This window comes from Girardinichthys multiradiatus, chromosome 20 (assembly GCF_021462225.1).
Source record: "Girardinichthys multiradiatus isolate DD_20200921_A chromosome 20, DD_fGirMul_XY1, whole genome shotgun sequence".
Classification (NCBI taxonomy): domain Eukaryota; kingdom Metazoa; phylum Chordata; class Actinopteri; order Cyprinodontiformes; family Goodeidae; genus Girardinichthys; species Girardinichthys multiradiatus.
The window spans coordinates 40,075,386-40,093,031 of NC_061812.1; the positions used below are offsets into that span (position 1 = coordinate 40,075,386).

At 37.7% G+C, this 17,646-nt stretch overlaps 1 protein-coding gene across 3 annotated transcripts in view; it reads right to left on the bottom strand.

Annotated features, from left to right (window-relative positions):
- cdh4 (cadherin 4, type 1, R-cadherin (retinal)) overlaps positions 1-17,646 on the bottom strand; it is a 437,670-nt gene that overhangs the window by 163,408 nt on the left and 256,616 nt on the right. For all 3 annotated transcript variants that reach the window (XM_047348247.1, XM_047348246.1, XM_047348245.1), the window contains one exon: positions 9,197-9,379. In XM_047348247.1, coding sequence (XP_047204203.1) covers positions 9,197-9,379 — 183 coding nt within the window. The remainder of the gene's footprint in view (positions 1-9,196; positions 9,380-17,646) is intronic.

The window sequence follows — 17,646 nt, forward strand, 5'->3', positions numbered from 1 at the left end:
GTAAATCCCCAACAGTGTCACCAGCAAAGCACCCCCACACCATCACACCTCCTCCTCCATGCTTCACGGTGGGAACAAGGCATGTAGAGTCTATCCGTTCACCTCTTCTGCGCCGCACAAAGACACGGTGGTTGGAACCAAAGATCTCAAACTTGGACTTATCAGACCAAAGCACAGATTTCCACTGGTCTATTGTCCATTCCTTGTGTTCTTTAGCCCAAACAAGTCTCTTCTGCTTGTTGCCTGTCCTCAGCAGTGGTTTCCTAGCAGCTATTTTACCACGAAGGCCTGATTCACACAGTCTCCTCTTAACAGTTGTTCTAGAGATGTGTCTGCTGCTAGAACTCTGTGTGGCATTGACCTGTTCTCTAATCTGAGCTGCTGTTAACCTGCGATTTCTGAGGCTGGTGACTCGGATTAACTTATTGTCCACAGCAGAGGTGACTCTTGGTCTTTCTTTCCTGGGGCAGTCCTCATGTGAGCCAGTTTCTTTGTAGCGCTTGATGGTTTTTGCGACTGCACTTGGGGACACTTTCAAAGTTTTCCCTATTGTTCGGACTGACTGAACTTCATTTCTTAAAGTAATGATGGCCACTCGTTTTTCTTTACTTAGCTGCTTTTTTCTTGTCATAATACAAATTCTAACAGTCTATTCATTAGGACTATCAGCTGTGTAGTGTATCCACCTCCTACACAACATAACTGATGGTCCCAACCCCATTTATAAGGCTTGAAATCCCACTTATTAAACCTGACAGGGCACACCTGTGAAGTGAAAACCATTTCAGGTGACTACCTCTTGAAGCTCATCAACAGAATGCCAAGAGTGTGCATAGCAGTAATCAAAGCAAAAGGTGGCTACTTTGAAGAACCTAGAATATAAGACATATTTTCAGTTGTTTCATACTTTTTTGTTCAGTTTATAATTCAAAATGTGTTAATTCATAGTTTTGATGCCTTCAGTGTGAAGCTACAATATTCATAGTCATGAAAATAAAGACAACTCTTTGAATGAGAAGGTGTGTACAAACTTTTGCCCTGTACTGTATTTGGAGGGTTTATAACAGGGGGCAAACAGTTTAGCCACATATGTAACTAAAAATCTGTGAAGGGCAGCTATTCTTGTTTTTCTTGGTCATAGCAGTGTGCTTAACATGTCATGTCTTTCCATGTGTAAACATGCAGACATTTTCCTGCCTGTACCACAGGCAGAAAGAAAGAACGCTACATGAGTTAAGCTACATGCTTTTGTGCAAGGTCCATGCTCACGGATGCATTGACATACAGTATGTTTAGCACTCCAATCATTCAGCAACTTATACTAAGTCAGTTCTCTTTTTGCCTGATATGCCTGCTTAACTTGATACCAGCTTGTCAGATTTATTTGACTAGTGATGCAAAGTTGAGGGTCTGAATACAATTGACAAGAAATCAAAAATATTAATAACAAGACTGCATTTGTACTGAGATAAAACTGTGATGGCCGTAATTGCCTTGCTAGGTAATGGTAGTAGCATCGTGCCTTCTCCTTATGTTAGTGCTGTGCGTTGCTTTTAGCTCCTTGAGGACATAACCATACTGCGTGTTTTGAATATTATTATTACTCCATGAACAGTTGTGTATTGTTTTTGCGATTTGTGTCTTGTGTCTTGTTTAACAAGATAATTGTTATCAAACTACAAAAATGGCTCAATGGGTTAAATTGCAGCGTTCTTTGATCTCGAGGGGGGCGGGGTGTGAAGTGCCTTAATAGCATTTTAGGAGACCTCACCAAAACAAGTTGCGCTCAGACGCACCTCAGAACAGGGGCAAAAGAAGGCCTGTGGAGCTACAATAACATTGCAGTTCAACTTTATATAGACCACAACTGAATGATTTAAGTCTGAAAAAGATTTAAAAGCATGATATATCCCCTTCCCTTACGTGATATATCCCCTTTCATTTCCTCCCCTGGTAGCTTTGGTAAGAACCGCTGGCAAAAAATAAAAAGTTATAAACGATGTGCTTAATGCATGGTGAGGAATAGACAGCAGAGAGAAGGCAGGCGGTCATATTTGCTCATTTAATATGCAACAGTTCTAATTTTTTTCAACAGTAAAAATGTGTCCTGCGCATATTGTAATACAGTGTGTTGGTAAAAAAGTTTAAATATCTACAATGACAAGAAATAAAAAGTTTAAAGTTATATTTTGCAGTAGTAAAAAAGCTGTGAAAAGTAAATGTTTTAGTGTTGCACAAAATTGAAAAGGTTAGGCACACCAGTGCAATCTGTTTAAACAGTTAATCTGGAGATATAGAAATAAAGTGGCCTGAGATCAGGATCCCTTGATTTGATGTTTGTTCGCCAAGAATAAATTTACAAAGCACCAGAAATGTCCTCCTACTTTTCCATTTTATCATAAGTATGACATGATCAATCATTGACAACTACTAGTTGATAGGCTATTGGGATATATGACTGTAATTAAATTATATGAAACTGAACTGTTGAACTTTGTAAAGATAACCTGAAGCAGAGACGCACTTTACAAGCTTATATCCAGTTAAGCTGAAAACTGTCAATACCTAACAGCCAGCACACACACACACACACACACACACACACACACACAAAAACATGTATGCAAGGGATTTGTATTTGAAACTCACCTCTTGGGGCAAATTTGGAATGTGCCATTTAATTTTTAAGTGAAAAATTCAATTTTTATTATTTCAATAAGAATGTTCTTGAAACACATATTTTAACCCAGTAATTATGTACACATAGATGAGCACATTCATACGAATGCACATGTAGATGTAGAGCAGACACAAAGTATTTGACTGCACATGGGAGGCAATAACATTCTAGACAAAACAAGCAGATCCAAAAATCACATTACAAAGTCATTATGAGCTGTAATGAAATACTCTGAGCAATATGAGATTGCAAATAAGCTACAGTGTTATCATTTTGGGTACTGAACAAACAGCAGCACAGACATTACACTGAGCACATAATGGAGCTAACCTGCAATCCTACACACATGGATACATCATGTTTATTTCGGCAGCTCTACAGAGTTAAAATACAATTAAAAAGCCACAAATTCAATCTGCTTCTGAAATAAAAGTCAAGATTCATCAAAGTGTTTAAAAATAACCTGGCTGGTGGAGAAATGCAATCATTTGTTTCTGTTTACTTTTATGCGATTATACAGAAGAAGTAAACTGTGATTATTTTGCCAACTCTACACTGTACAAACCAAATTTACCAGTGAAATTACCATAATGAGCCACTACTAATGCATTAAAATACATCATACAAGCACACACTTTTATGAATGCAAGTTAAAACTTATTTAATATACATAAAATTACTGTTTCATACTGGGTGAACAACCAGCAAATATTTTTCTTTTGTCTTTCTCTTGAGGTTGTGGAGTCACGTTTTATTGGAATTGCACACAATGTACTCAATTATATTGTTCCCCTTGTTCATTTCCTTTTCCTAACTGCAGGTCAGGGAGGTAGCCCACTTTGTGAGGCCTGGTTAAATGAAAGGAAGATCTTTTTTCGCCTGCATTCAGACTGCTTTCCATCAGTTTTGCCTCATTGGCCCTAGTGTAGGTGCTGCAAAAAGCCGTCAAGATGAGAATGCCACAAATGGCCTGAAACTAATATTGCCCTCCCTCACCCTTCAGATTTACAGCACTCTCCACATACTTTCTATTTTGCACTTTCCTTTTTTTGTTTTCCTTCAATCTGAATGTCCGATATTCATTGCTTTTTTCCATCTCCCACCCTCAGCCCTCATAGGTTTCTCAAAGAAGTAGTCCCTGCCCGTCTACTTTTGTACTGAACTGAAGCTGTTTTCATACCTCTCCATTTCCACCATACTTACATCTGTCATGTCAAATTATTTGACAGCAAAAGCTCCGAAGCATATTCCATTTTAGCTCATTGTTAAATCAACGCCGTAAAAGCTGCCTCGCTCGAGGTTCTTTCTTTCGACTGCACTGCACATGTTTCGTTCCACCTGCAGCAGAACAAAGGTACTTTAAACAACTGCTGTGTGAAAACATTTAGTTTCTATGAAGAAAAGTAACAGCACAACATGTTGTATTGTACACTAACTGTAAAAGAGTAAGTAATAGGCAGAGAATCATTTGGATAATTGCTAAGGATTAAAATTCCCTCCAAGAAATTATAGGACTTTGCTTTCAATATGGATCTATCGGCATAATTAGAATGCCGATATGGATCTATCGGCATTCTAATTATGCCGATAGATCCATATCGGGGGGGGGGGGGGGGGGGGGTGTCCATTTACTAATTAGGTGACTTCTGAAGGCAATTGGTTGCAAGTAATTTTTATTTAGGGATATTAAATTAGGGGTTCAATTACATATACATGCCACTGTGGTGGAATTTAAAATTCTGTCCCACAAGCATCAGCGGCTAGAGGAACAGAGGTTATTTCAGCTCCTCGAAAATTTTACAAGCCACGTTTTGCTTCAAACACACTTTTTTGTAATATTTGTCTTATTGACAAAAAAACATTAAAAAAAAGTTAATATGGTTAAAAATCTATAGCCATCTATTGTTACTTCTATAAAAAGGACTTTAATGTAAAAGAAATGTAACAATATCACATACATATGTACTCCAGGGCCTGATGCGTTATTTTTCCCAAATTCGTTTTTAAATTTGAATTTCTCTGAATTCCATGTTTTACAAAGGATTTTTTTTTACTTTTAGTTTTTATACTCATTGATGAATACATTTCGACTGAAAAAAGATCATTGGGATTATTTAAATAATTAATGTTGATAATTCAAGGTTTTTGAAAAGCTCTTCAAATTGTATATGTCAGTTATTCATCTGTGTATTTTTGTAATAAAAAAAAGGCTGCACGGGTTTATTCCAAATATAAACAAACATTCCAGGAATCAACTTGGTTTTAGAAAACTGTTGTGGTGTAGAAGCGCCTCATCTAAAACACTAAATCTGTCAATTCTTTTAAAAAGGATTATGACTACAAAAACTCTTCAGTGAATGTGCATCACACTTTGCTGAGGATATTTGCATTGGAGGGGAGCTTGCAGGGACTAAATGTTCTTCCTGCTTGCTTCTGTACTGTAATGACATTCCAGCTTTTTTGTGGTTCTTACAGAAAGAATTGTTCTCCATCATAACCTAAGTACTTTCCTGTCAGACTTGTAATTCTTAACCACTAGTGTTACGGATCAAAACATAACGATGACACATCCAGCAGAGCTGCAAGCAACATCAAATTTAAAATCACACTTGTGTGGAAAAAAAATAGTTAATAGTAGTTGGAAAGTTGAACTTGATCTACAGACATTTGGGTAATAAAAAAAAAAATGTGTTAAACTGAAACAAATAAAGAGACTAACCAACCCCCTTGCTCTCCCGGATTTGTTTTCACCTGTAAAAACACTGTCCCAAGATATATACAGTACATGTACTTGAGTTTTTTTTATTGATATCAGCGTGTTGTTTTTGTTCAAAAATCCTCCACATTTTGGTCAAACTGAAGCAGACCTGAACCTAATTAGAGCAGCTCACATTAAACAGACAGACAGGCAGCGACAGCTCAAGCACACCGCTGCCCCCGACAGGTCAGTTGTAGAAAATAATTGCTGTTCTCCAGATCAAATTTGAAACCCACCACTGAGTTGTAGATTAGTCAAACTTATTATGATTAACCAACTGCTGGTACTAACTTTCACCACACTTAATTAAAAGGTGGGGACACCAAAAATAATTGCCATTTTAAGAAACCAAATTTGTTAATGGACTAATACATTGTGTCTTGACAAATAGTTGTATTCAAATAGAATCAAAAAAAAAAATTCAAAAATAATTTTCCTTTCACTTTCCAATTATGCACGACATTGTGTTGGTCAGTCAAATGAATACCTAATAAAAGAAATCACAATAAACACAGTGAACTTTGATGTTGCACAGTAGCAAAAACTGAAAAAAGCAAAAGAGGCATCAGTCCTTTTGTACCTGATGCACATGGTACACTTGTTCATCAGGTTTCAGTACAGAACTACAGGCAAATATATTACAGTGACACTCTAACACAGGGAAATTAGTGTGTCTTCAGGTTCAAACTTTAAAGGCTTTTCTTAGCTTCCTCTATGTACGGAGTTATAGAGCACAGAATCCACTGAACACCTTTGCATCTCCCCCATGCTGCACCAACCATTCAGCCACAGCTAAAGGCTAATTCTCCACTACCGCCCAGCCAGTTTGACAGAGTTACAGACCAACATTCAAACTAACCCAACCTCATCACTGACACGGCCCACACGTACAAAGGTAGTCAACTGCAGCTTAATCCAACCATCAGACACCAGACACAAAAAAGGGATAAAAAAGGGTCCATTTCTCTAGCAGGTTGTGACAATTTTGCACCTCCTGTGACACTCAATGGCATTTTGTGTGTGTGTGTGTGTGTGTTAGTGTATGTGTGTGTGTGTGTGTGTGCGTGAGGGTTAGTGTTTCCATGCTCTGGTGGAAAATCTGCTCACTCGCCAACATGACACATTGGTAAAAGGCCATTTTCTGTAATCCCGGAGTGTAAGCTATGGAGTACAAATGGGCGTAAAGGACTATGTGTGGGTGTATATGTGTGTTTCTATTTTTGAGTGAGTCAAAAATGTCTTCAAGAAGCTGCCTGTCTGTGTGGGTGACTGATAAGAGGCAGAGTGTGGAGCGATTATATTAGAGGAAATAGCTACAAAAGCGTGAAACCTCAATGATAAATTTATTTTATACCGGCTAGGTGTAACTAGATATTTGGCTGCTGTCTTTTTTTAGTTAAATTTGATAATATTTCAAGTTTTGCTTTGCAGTTGTGCAATTGAAACCTTCAGGTTTCAAAGACATCATTTCCAAAAACAAAAAGCTTACACTTTATCCATCACCTGGTATTGGTGAAATTAAAATGACCTTTTCTAAACCAAGGTTAGTTGTCAGAAATAGAAATAAAGAAATGTTTGGTATAAGCACAATAAAATAACCTCATGTAAAACCCTGTTTAATTGCTTGAGACTTTGCGATATTAATTATATGGCTTATTGGATGTTACATAAATGCATCCATGCATAAGCCTGGGAGTTCTGGTTGATGGGAGTGAAATTCCCATCTACATGTGGGAGTGAAATATTAGCCACACATAAAACGTCATAAACATATGAAGTTGCGTGCATCTAGTCAATGATCTGAAAAGATCATCTGAGAACTATTTCAGAAAGCAAGATGCTTGTTTTGTTGTGTCCATGGTTACCGTTGTATTTTACATGGTTAAAAAAAGGCCACCAAGTTTGATGTCTCAACATAACATAGACTAAGCTGTCTTAAGTCCACACCACACCACATGACTAGCTGCAGTTTGATTAAAGGCAAAACATATCCACAGACAGGTCACTAGATTTTGTGCTATACAATGACATCGTTCAACTGAAGCAGAAGAACACCTGCCCACGATGGCTGATGTTGACTGACTACAGCCAGGCATTTAATAAAAAAGTTTTACCAACAGTCATCATGAAGTTCAGGAAATGGAACCCAACTGGATCCTGGACTTCTTGACAACCAGACCACAAGTGGTAAGGATCAGAAATGCCACTGATCCATGCTACACCTCAACACTGCTACATCCCATAGATGTTTACTAAGCCACTGTGCTGTTCTTCCTTTTCACCAGTGACTGTATAATCATACAAAAATCTAAAGCAATTTTTTAATTCCAATATCTGTCATTGTGGTAATCTAGTACTCAATGTCAGCAAGCCCAATTACCATCAACAAGTTTCGGTTTCTAGGGATCAAAAACAATTAGGATCTTAGCTGGTCATATTACGTAAATGTGACCATAAAATCAAAGATGCAGCTCTTTCTGTGACAAATTAGTAAGATCCATTACATTTTGTTCCGGGACCCAGGTGTAGAGGATGAGTATATGAGGGCTACACCCTGGACAACGTGTATAAAAGCATTAGCAAAGAGATTTACAAGACAAACAGCTACACATGCATGCATTACCACCAACAGGCAATTTATAATTACCAGGTAACCTAACATGCTTAATTTTTTAACTAGTGAAAAACTAAAAAGGCACATTCAACTTTGTTATTGTTAAAGCTGATTATTCATACTGAGATTGTACTTTGAAGTTCATGTGTCTTGACAATTCCTCTTTTATTCATTATCGTTTTCAGTCTCCTACGTCTTTGTGATTTGAATTCAAACAGGAGTGCAAAGCTATGTTTACTTCAAAATTCAAAGTCACAGTTGTTGCAAACAGTACTTCTCTACTATTGACACAGTCTAGCAACAACTATACTCAGTTAAGGCAACTTAAACTCTTCTACAAAAAGAAAAAAAAAGAAAATTGAATGATTCTTAATGTTCAGTCAAGACATGAAATATTTTTAAAACACAAGATTTGTTTGAAAAAGCAGGAGAATATGAGGGTTATTTTCTTTTAGCCTATAATGTACAGAAGAAGATTTTCTTCAGTATGAGAATGAAATAAATGTAAAAAAACAACTATGGAAAGCCTCTTGCTTTCAGTTGTAGATCAAGCTGTCAAATTTGAGAATACCTTGTACCCAATGAAAGAAAGAGTTTAATGGCAACAGACGGAAACTGTGCTTTAATGTAATAGCTTCCGCTATTACATTGAAAAATAGACACATACTTGATGATAAAAAATGAAAGGGATATAGTTTTCCACCTATTTTAACAATCATAGAAAACTCAGTCTTCAGTAATACTCAGGTCTCCACCTCTGAGACCAAGTGGGTATTTATGTGCCTTCCAAGCATAGATTCTTTTGTCTACTTGTCTGTTGATGCCCAAAGGCACAGAATACAAATCACTTGGCATTATGATGTAAATCTGAGTAAAGTGCAGTGTTTTTCCTGTACCTCCCATGTGTGGCAAATAGAAAATACCAGTAAAATGTGTCTCTTGGCCTTGTAGTACATAAAAAACATTTTGTATTAAAGCTTATTTCCCATTTTTTTTCCTATTCTTTTCATAGACCTGAATAAGTCCTTTAAAATCCAAGACCCATCAGAGTTTTCCCTGTGATTCAACAGTATGCAAAGGTTTTCTGAAGACATTTTACATCAGGAAAAGTTATGATGTTTGCTAACATCAAACTGTCACTCACTCTGACAAGCATATGTGGAAAGGGTCCTCTGGCGTTTTCAGGCACATTGATGGGTGGGATGACCCAGTCTCTCTTCTGCCGCCTCAAACTGTTGGTAGAGGAGCCTCTCTGATGTCTTCGAGAAAACTTGATAACCCTGGGTTGGGACTCCCACACCCGTGACAGCATTTCTTCAAAGCCGATCTAAGAAGAGAAAAGCAAACATATCATAAATCTAGAGATGCAATGAAAAATTGGTCAGTTGATCAGCCCTGACCGGTGACTGACTGGTCGGAAAGTAAAAAGTGAGATCACTTAATGATAAACACTACCGGGTCGTCCTAACATACACGCCCTTCAGTGTGAAAGTTATTACTGAGTAATAAAGATTCAAAGTTTGCAATATTAAGTATCAGTGAAGTCAGAGGAAGCTAGTTGAAAAAAACTATTTTTATATAAAAATGAGACATGCCTGTGGAGAGAGGGAGAGAGAGCAGGACTTTCAGTGGATAGAAGGAAGGCTGAATGTTAGATTTGGAAATGTCCTGCAGGTCTCTGCGAATCTCATAGTTAAAGATCTCCAACTCCAGACCCCGAGGACCTCAGTCCTGCAACTTTTGAATGTATCCCTGCCTCCAACACAACTGAATCAAGTAGCTGAAATACCTTCATAGCATGTCATCACGTTCTTCAAATTAAGTTTCCTTTACTACTCTCTGCAACACAGTGGACATTCCCTCTGTGATGTATATTCAGCCATTTTTTAGTTCCATCAGTTTAATTGCTTGCTTCCACAACAATTAATTACCTCTGAGTCTTAAAAAAAGCTAATATGCTGGGACTTTCATGCACAACCATATCTTGGATTTACAGAGAACTGTCCAAAAAAGAGAAAAATCAAGTGAGCAGCACATTAGTCGAGATCAAAGAAGAATTTGCAGATTGGTTCAAGATCTTGAAACAGAGTGGCTTGAAACACTTTTTACAACCAAAGTATGCAGTATGTTGAACCATGAAGCAGATGGTCTAAAACAGCAGTCGACCATACTGGAACCACACCTGTCAGCTAAGAACAGGACACTGAGGCTACTGTAAGGATTATGTATCAAAAATTATAAATAAAAATCATAATTTAGAAAGGTAATTTCCTTAACCAAAAAATGAATAGAATGCTTATGAATAGAAGTCAGACATGTCCTCTGGTGTTGTGATTATGGGCTTAAAGCACTTAATAATTACAATTAGTTAATTATTACTAATAATTGGTCATTATTAACCAAACCACGCTAAATGTCACTGTTTGATCAGCTGTCCGGCCGAACGGTGGGGGAACTTTGACCTTATTTTGACAGATGAATCACTCTTGCATGAAATAAACACAAACGCTTCTCTTATATATATGTGAAAATTTACCCCTGATATAATTACTACTCTGGTCCAAAAAACCTTCATCCAAATAACTCAAAGCACTATTCAACACAAAGGGGATAAAAATGACTACCTAACAATAATAATAAAAGAAAATATATGCGCATTGAGCATCTATGAAGATCAAACCAGCAGTTTTAAGCACAAAATGTGCAACTTGGTTTAACTTGGAAAGAGAAGCCCTCCTGGTGCGCTGGTTTCTTGATTTTCGGCAATCAGTAAACAGTAAACTTCTCATTCGTCCAAAACAGGGAAAATATGAGGAACCATTGCAGTCGACTGAATCTACAAGGAGGAAATCTCATCTCCTTGTAAAGCAGCCTCTGTGGGTTTTCACCTGCGCCGGAGTGTCGGCGGGGTCTTCAATTAGTATATGAATCTTCTGACCTTCTTGTATCAGACAGAGTACCAGCTTTTAAGCTCTTCCAGGAATAGCCATGTGGAGGAAAAAAGTAACACGCCGGAAATGGCAACAAAAGTTTGGTTTCCGCGGGTTTTATAGCTCTAATAACATCAGCTTCGATGTCCATCACTGCAACAAAGACTGAGCTGTGCATGTTGAACTGCACAGCCCAGTATGTCTAGCCAACTAAAATGGATGACCCCAACACTACAATTCACAAAATTTCACCAAAACTGGTTAAGTGCAGGTTAGAAAAAGGTTGACTGGGCACAACATACGAATTTTCTGGCAGCTGCTTCCAGCAGGATAATAATAAGCTCAGATAATGTCGATATTATTTCTTAAAAATTATTATATGGCAGTTTTTAAAGGGAAATTGCCATCAACCAAAATCTGTTCCAAATGAAATCTCTACCAATATTAGAAAGTGTCCACAAAATTCTGATTGATTCATCTTTACAAATTTAGTTTGCTACTGTCTAATCAGAATCAGAATCAGCTTTATTGCCAAGTTCGTACATACAAACAAGGAAATTGACTCTGTTAAACTTTGCTCTTTGGTTTTGTTTTTGCATTACAGAATATACATATTTACAATGTACAATATACACATTTAAAAATAAAAAGGTGCATTTGCAACATCTGTATGCTGTTGTTTTGTACTCTATTGAATGTTCAGCAGAGAAACAGCCTGGGGGAAGAAACTGTCTCTGTGGCGGCTGGTTTTAGTGAACAGTGCTCTGTAGCGGCGGCCTGAAGGTAAGTCTCTGAACAGTTTATGTGCAGGGTGTGTGGGGTCTGCAGAGAGTTTAGCAGCTCTTTTCCTGACCCTAGACCTGTATAAGTCGTGGATGGAGGGAAGGTCAACCCTGATTATTCTCTCTGCAGTCCTGATTATTCGTTGCAGTCTAATGGATAATATCTTGCAAAAACTGGTTGGAAGATGAATCCATAGTTGTTGTTTTTTAACTGAAAACAAAATACTAGTTGTCAGGCTGAAATTAAACCACACAAACTGTTTCTGTTAGGGTTTGTGTAGCAAAGGACCCCGGAATGCAGACTAGCAGGCAGCATGACGGTAAGTGCAAAAGGATTTAATTAACAAACAACTCACTAATAGAAAAGGCAGGAACAAAACAATAAACAGGCAGGCAAGATAGGCTAGGCATGATCCAAAAAAAACTAGACATGAGCATGATCCTGTAAACAAGACTTCAGCATGATTAAACAATGTTTCCACAATGAATAACTGGACAGATGTGTATATATGGAGTGTGAACCAGGTGGAGCAAGGAGACAGATTAGCTTGGAGCTGGTGAACTGAATAAAGATAATTGACAGACAGAACAAAACGTGGCTGGAGCAAAACAGAGACTCTTGAATACAAACTAACAGAAACTAGAAAAACATGAAACTAAAGCATAACCAGATCCAAAAACCAAACTAGATAAAACATGAACTAGAAGACAAAAACTAAAGCATGACCAGGAAAATAATAAACAGAAGCATGATTCAAAACCTTAACTGTGAAACAGACCAACAAAACCCAAAAAACACCCACAAATCATAACAGTTTTGGTTGTGAGACACAGCCAGGCACAAGACATAAATCACTTTAAGGCCCTGACTCCTAACTGAGACAGTGGCAATTCCTTCAGACTATACTATGTATGGATGTGAGTACTTTGCATCCCTGCAGTTATGCTTTTAATTTAACAACATTTCCTTAATCTCTGTCTTTCCAGTTAGTCCCTGCAGAAGACGAAAACAAATGAGGCAGCTTTCCCCCTCACCCAAGCCTTTCATGGCATGAAAAATCTGTCTGATAATGAGAAAAGAACCCTGCAGTTTTGTAATCATCCCAGATATTTTTGGCGTTTCAGATCATGAAGCATTTTCCTCACTGCAGAAGTATATATATATATATATATATATATATATATATATATATATATATATATATGTATACAGTACAGACCAAAAGGTTGGACACACCTTCTCATTCAGAGTTTTCTTTATTTTCATGACTATGAATATTGTAGCTTCACACTGAACGCATCAAAACTATGAATTAACACATGTGGAATTATATACTGAACAAAAACGTGTGAAACAATTGCAAATATGTCTTATATTCTAGGTTCTTCAAAGTAGCCACCTTTTGCTTTGATTACTGCTCCGCACACTCTTGGCATTCTGTTGATGAGCTTCAAGAGGTATTCACTTCACAGGTGTGCCCTGTCAGGTCTAATAAGTGGGATTTCAAGCCTTATAAATGGGGTTGGGACCATTGGTTGTGTTGTGCAAGAGGTGGATACAGTACACAGCTGATAGTCCTACTGAATAGACTGTTAGAATTTGTATTATGGCAAGAAAAAAGTAGCTAAGTAAAGAAAAATGAGTGGCCATAATTACTTTACTCATAGAAATGAAGATCAGTCAGTCCGAACAATTGGAAAACTTTGAAAGTGTCCCCAAGTGCAGTCGCAAAAACCATCAAAGGCTACAAAGAAACTGGCTCTGCTGCGTACAATAAGTTCATCCGAGTCACCAGCCTCAGAAATCGCAGGTTAACAGCAGCTCAGATTAGAGAACAGGTCAATGCCACACAGTCTTCTAGCAGCAGACACATCTCTAGAACAACTGTTAAGAGGAGACTGAGTGAATCAGGCCTTCATGGTAAAATAGCTGCTAGGAAACCACTGCTGAGGACAGGCAACAAGCAGAAGAAATGGACATTAGACCAGTGGAAATCTGTGCTTTGGTCTGATGAGTCCAAGTTTGAGATCTTTGGTTCCAACCACCGTGTCTTTGTGCGGCGCAGAAGAGGTCAACGGATGGACTCTACATGCCTGGTTCCCACCGTGAAGCATGGAGGAGGAGGTGTGATGGTGTGGGGGTGCTTTGCTGGTGACACTGTTGGGGATTTATTAAACATTGAAGGCATACTGAACCAGCATGGCTACCACAGCCTTGCAGCGGCATGCTATTCCATCCGGTTTGCGTTTAGCTGGACCATAATTTATTTTTCAACAGGACAATGACCCCAAACACACCTCCAGGCTGTGTAACGGCTTTTGACCAAGAAGGAGAGTGATAGGGTGCTGCGCCAGATGACCTGGCCTCCACAGTCACCAGACCTGAACCCAATCGAGATGGTTTGGGGTGAGCTGGACCGCAGAGTGAAGGCAAAATGGCCAACAAGTGCTAAGCATCTCTGGAAACTCCTTCAAGACTGTTGGAAAACCATTTCAGGTGACTACCTCTTGAAGCTCATCAACAGAATGTCAAGAGTGTGCGGAGCAGTAATCAAAGGAAAAGGTGGCTACTTTGAAGAACCTAGAATATAAGACATATTTTCAGTTGTTTCACACTTTTTTGTTCAGTATATAATTCTACATCTTAATTCACAGTTTTGATGCCTTCAGTGTGAAGCTACAATATTCATAGTCATGAAAATAAAGAAAACTCTTTGAATGAGAAGGTGTGTCCAAACTTTTGGTCTGTACTGTGGGTACCTATATATATATATATATATATATATATATATATATATATGTAGTCATAAACATATATATAGATATATATATATAAATATATATATATATATATATATATATATATATATATATATATATATATATATATATATATATATATATATATATATATATAGATATAAATATATATATATATATATATGTTTATGACTATTTACTTTGTATGTAATACAATATTATTTAATTATATTTTTGAATCTATAAAGTAGCCACCCTTTGCTCTGATTACTTAAATATTAACCTTTGGCCGTCTCGCAATGAACCTCTGCTAAGTTCTTTCAAGACTCTTTGGGAAACCTTTTCAGGTGACCACCTCATGTAGCTCATGGAGAGAATGCCAAGAGAGCATAGCAGTAATCAGAGCAAAGGGTGGCCATTTTGAAGAATCAAAAATATAAAAATGTTTAGAGTTACTTCACAACTTCTGTTTACTAAATATTTTCATGTGTGTTCATTCACAGTTTTGATGCCTTGGGTAAGAATCTACAATATAAATAGTTAAGAAAATAAAGAGACCCATTAGGCGAGAAACTTTATCTAAAATGTTTGACCAGTAATGTATATATTATTTTGAGCATGTGTTTAAAACTTTTTCAAATCTTCCAGTGTTTAGCTCTCATGTAGAAATGGATGAATGGATAAACAATCCCCTCGGCTCCTACTCTGTGATGCCCTCCGGGTATATCTGCAGAGGGAAGATTGCGTTCTTATTCAGTTTGCAATGTAAATGAAAGGTTAGAAGGGTGTGTAATGCAGTGTTTTTTCCACCCCTATCCTTTATGCTATCCCCATGTGTAATATGGTTGTATTGCTGTAATCCACCTAATCCTATTGTTGAGTCTGCAACCCCCTGTACACACACGCGCTCCGTTGCAGTATGTCGCTGTCACCTGAAGCACTGTAGAAATCCTCCTGCTAATCCCACCTGGACTGCACGCAGCACAGCCATGCAGGATACTGTACAGATGTACAGCTGTGGACACATCTCAGAAAGGCAAACATGGGCCAGCAGTCTGTCCTATCAGAATGAACCTGCTCTGCCTGTGAGGCTACACTCATTGTTGAATGTTTTTTATCTTTCTTCTTGAACTCTTTGCATGTTCATAGCTCAGAGGATTAGAGCGAAAGCAAAATGCTGTTCTCTGGAGGTATGTGTAGGACCTGGCAGAGGGATAAGGAGACCAGAGATGCTTTACAGATATAGCAGCTCCATTCCTCCAAAACACTCAGGTAACAGTGCAGGTGAGGCAGGTCTCTCCCTTCCACTGATGGAGTTAGTGTTGGTCTGGAAATGTGTGCATCCCAAAAGTTGGAAAATTGAAAATGTTCACATTTTGTGTTATATAATAATTAAATGTATTTTGGGTGGGTTGTATGTGGTAGATTAACACAAAGTAGTAATTGTAAGTAACTGTAATTGTAAAGTGACGCATGGTTCTTAAAAGTTTTACCAAAGAAAAATCAGAAAGGTTTGTTGTGCCTTTATATTCCTTTCCCCTTCACTCTGACCACTGTAAATGAAACAGTGTGACCAACTGCCTTCAGAAGTCCTCTAATTATTTAATCTTATTCTCAACTGTCCTTCTGTGAAGGCCTCAGAAGTTGGTTCGACAACATGAGTCGATAAACTGCATCATGGAGACTAAGGAACAGAGCATATTGTCCAGTCTTCACAACCTCATATCCCAAGCTTTAAAAACATTAATGGAGCACTGTTCAATCACTCATTCTAACATAAAATAAAATATATATGATTTCTTTTTCTTTTTTTTTTTTACAAATAAAGACCTAAAAAGTGTGCTGTGCATTTATATTAAGCCCCTCTAAACACCTTTTGCTGCAATTATAGCTGCTCGTCTGTTGGGGTACATCTATACCAGTTTTGGAATCTGGAGATTTAAATGTTTACCTATGTTTAATTGCAAAGTAGCTAAAGCTCAGAATGAATTGAGTGTCTCTGAACACAAATGAACACCACTGGATTTTTATTTGTTAAACATTTTTAAAAAGCATACATTATTTTCCTTTTATGTTGAATTATGAAAGCATTGCAGTTTGAGGTAGTTACCTCACAAAATGTGAACAAATGATCCAAATACTTCTGCAAGGCACTGTGAGTCATTGTGTGTTTTTGTCAATCCTCTTATGAAAAACAAAGCAACAAATAAAAATAAAAAAACGTTAAATGTGGATGAAAAATTATCTATGGCAGTTTAAGTGAGTGCATTTGGAGTGTAATGACATATATGGTGTGCCACAGCTCTGTTCTTTTTCATCTATGTCCATCCAAGTAAACAGCTACTGAGATAAAGTCCATATCTCCCCCCAGCTATCATTGGGAAAATACAATGAATGAATAGACGCCCCCATACAACAATCTGCCAGCTGATGAAGAGCTGATGATAACAGAGTTGAAATATTTCATTGGTCAGGCCTCAACATTCTTTTGAAAGAAATGAAGAAGGGAGACAGTCAGGCATAGAGATAGAAGGCAGCAGAGAGATATCCTTCTGTGGAAGTCTGCTCACGGATGATATCTGCATAGTGGCTGCATGTGACTCTGACTTTCAAACAGCATGGTAGATGAAATGCTGTTGGCATTGTGACAGAAACAGAATTACAGATAATAGAAACAACACTAGAAGTGCATCCACAAACAATCATCTGGGAAACAGCAGTGTGTGCCATTTAAATTATGGGATTTTTTTAATTTGTTTTTATTTTGATATATCCTAAATGGCCAAGGTTCAACTTGTCAACTTTAATTCTTTGTGGCATAGATGCACCAATGTATCAGAAATGTTCCACATTGACATGATAGCATCACACAGTTGTAACAGATTTGTTGACTGCATATCCATAATGGGAGTCTCCTGTTCCACCGCACAGAGATGCTCTAATGAATTGAGATCTGGTGACTGGGGAGGCCATTAAATTACAGTGGACTAACTGTCATGTTCAAGAAACCACTTTGATATGATTTGGACTTTGGACTGTAGCTTTGTGCATTATCCTTCTCAAAGCAGCAATCAGAAGATGGGTGGTTGTAAAGTGATAGAAACAGTCAGCAACATTGATCA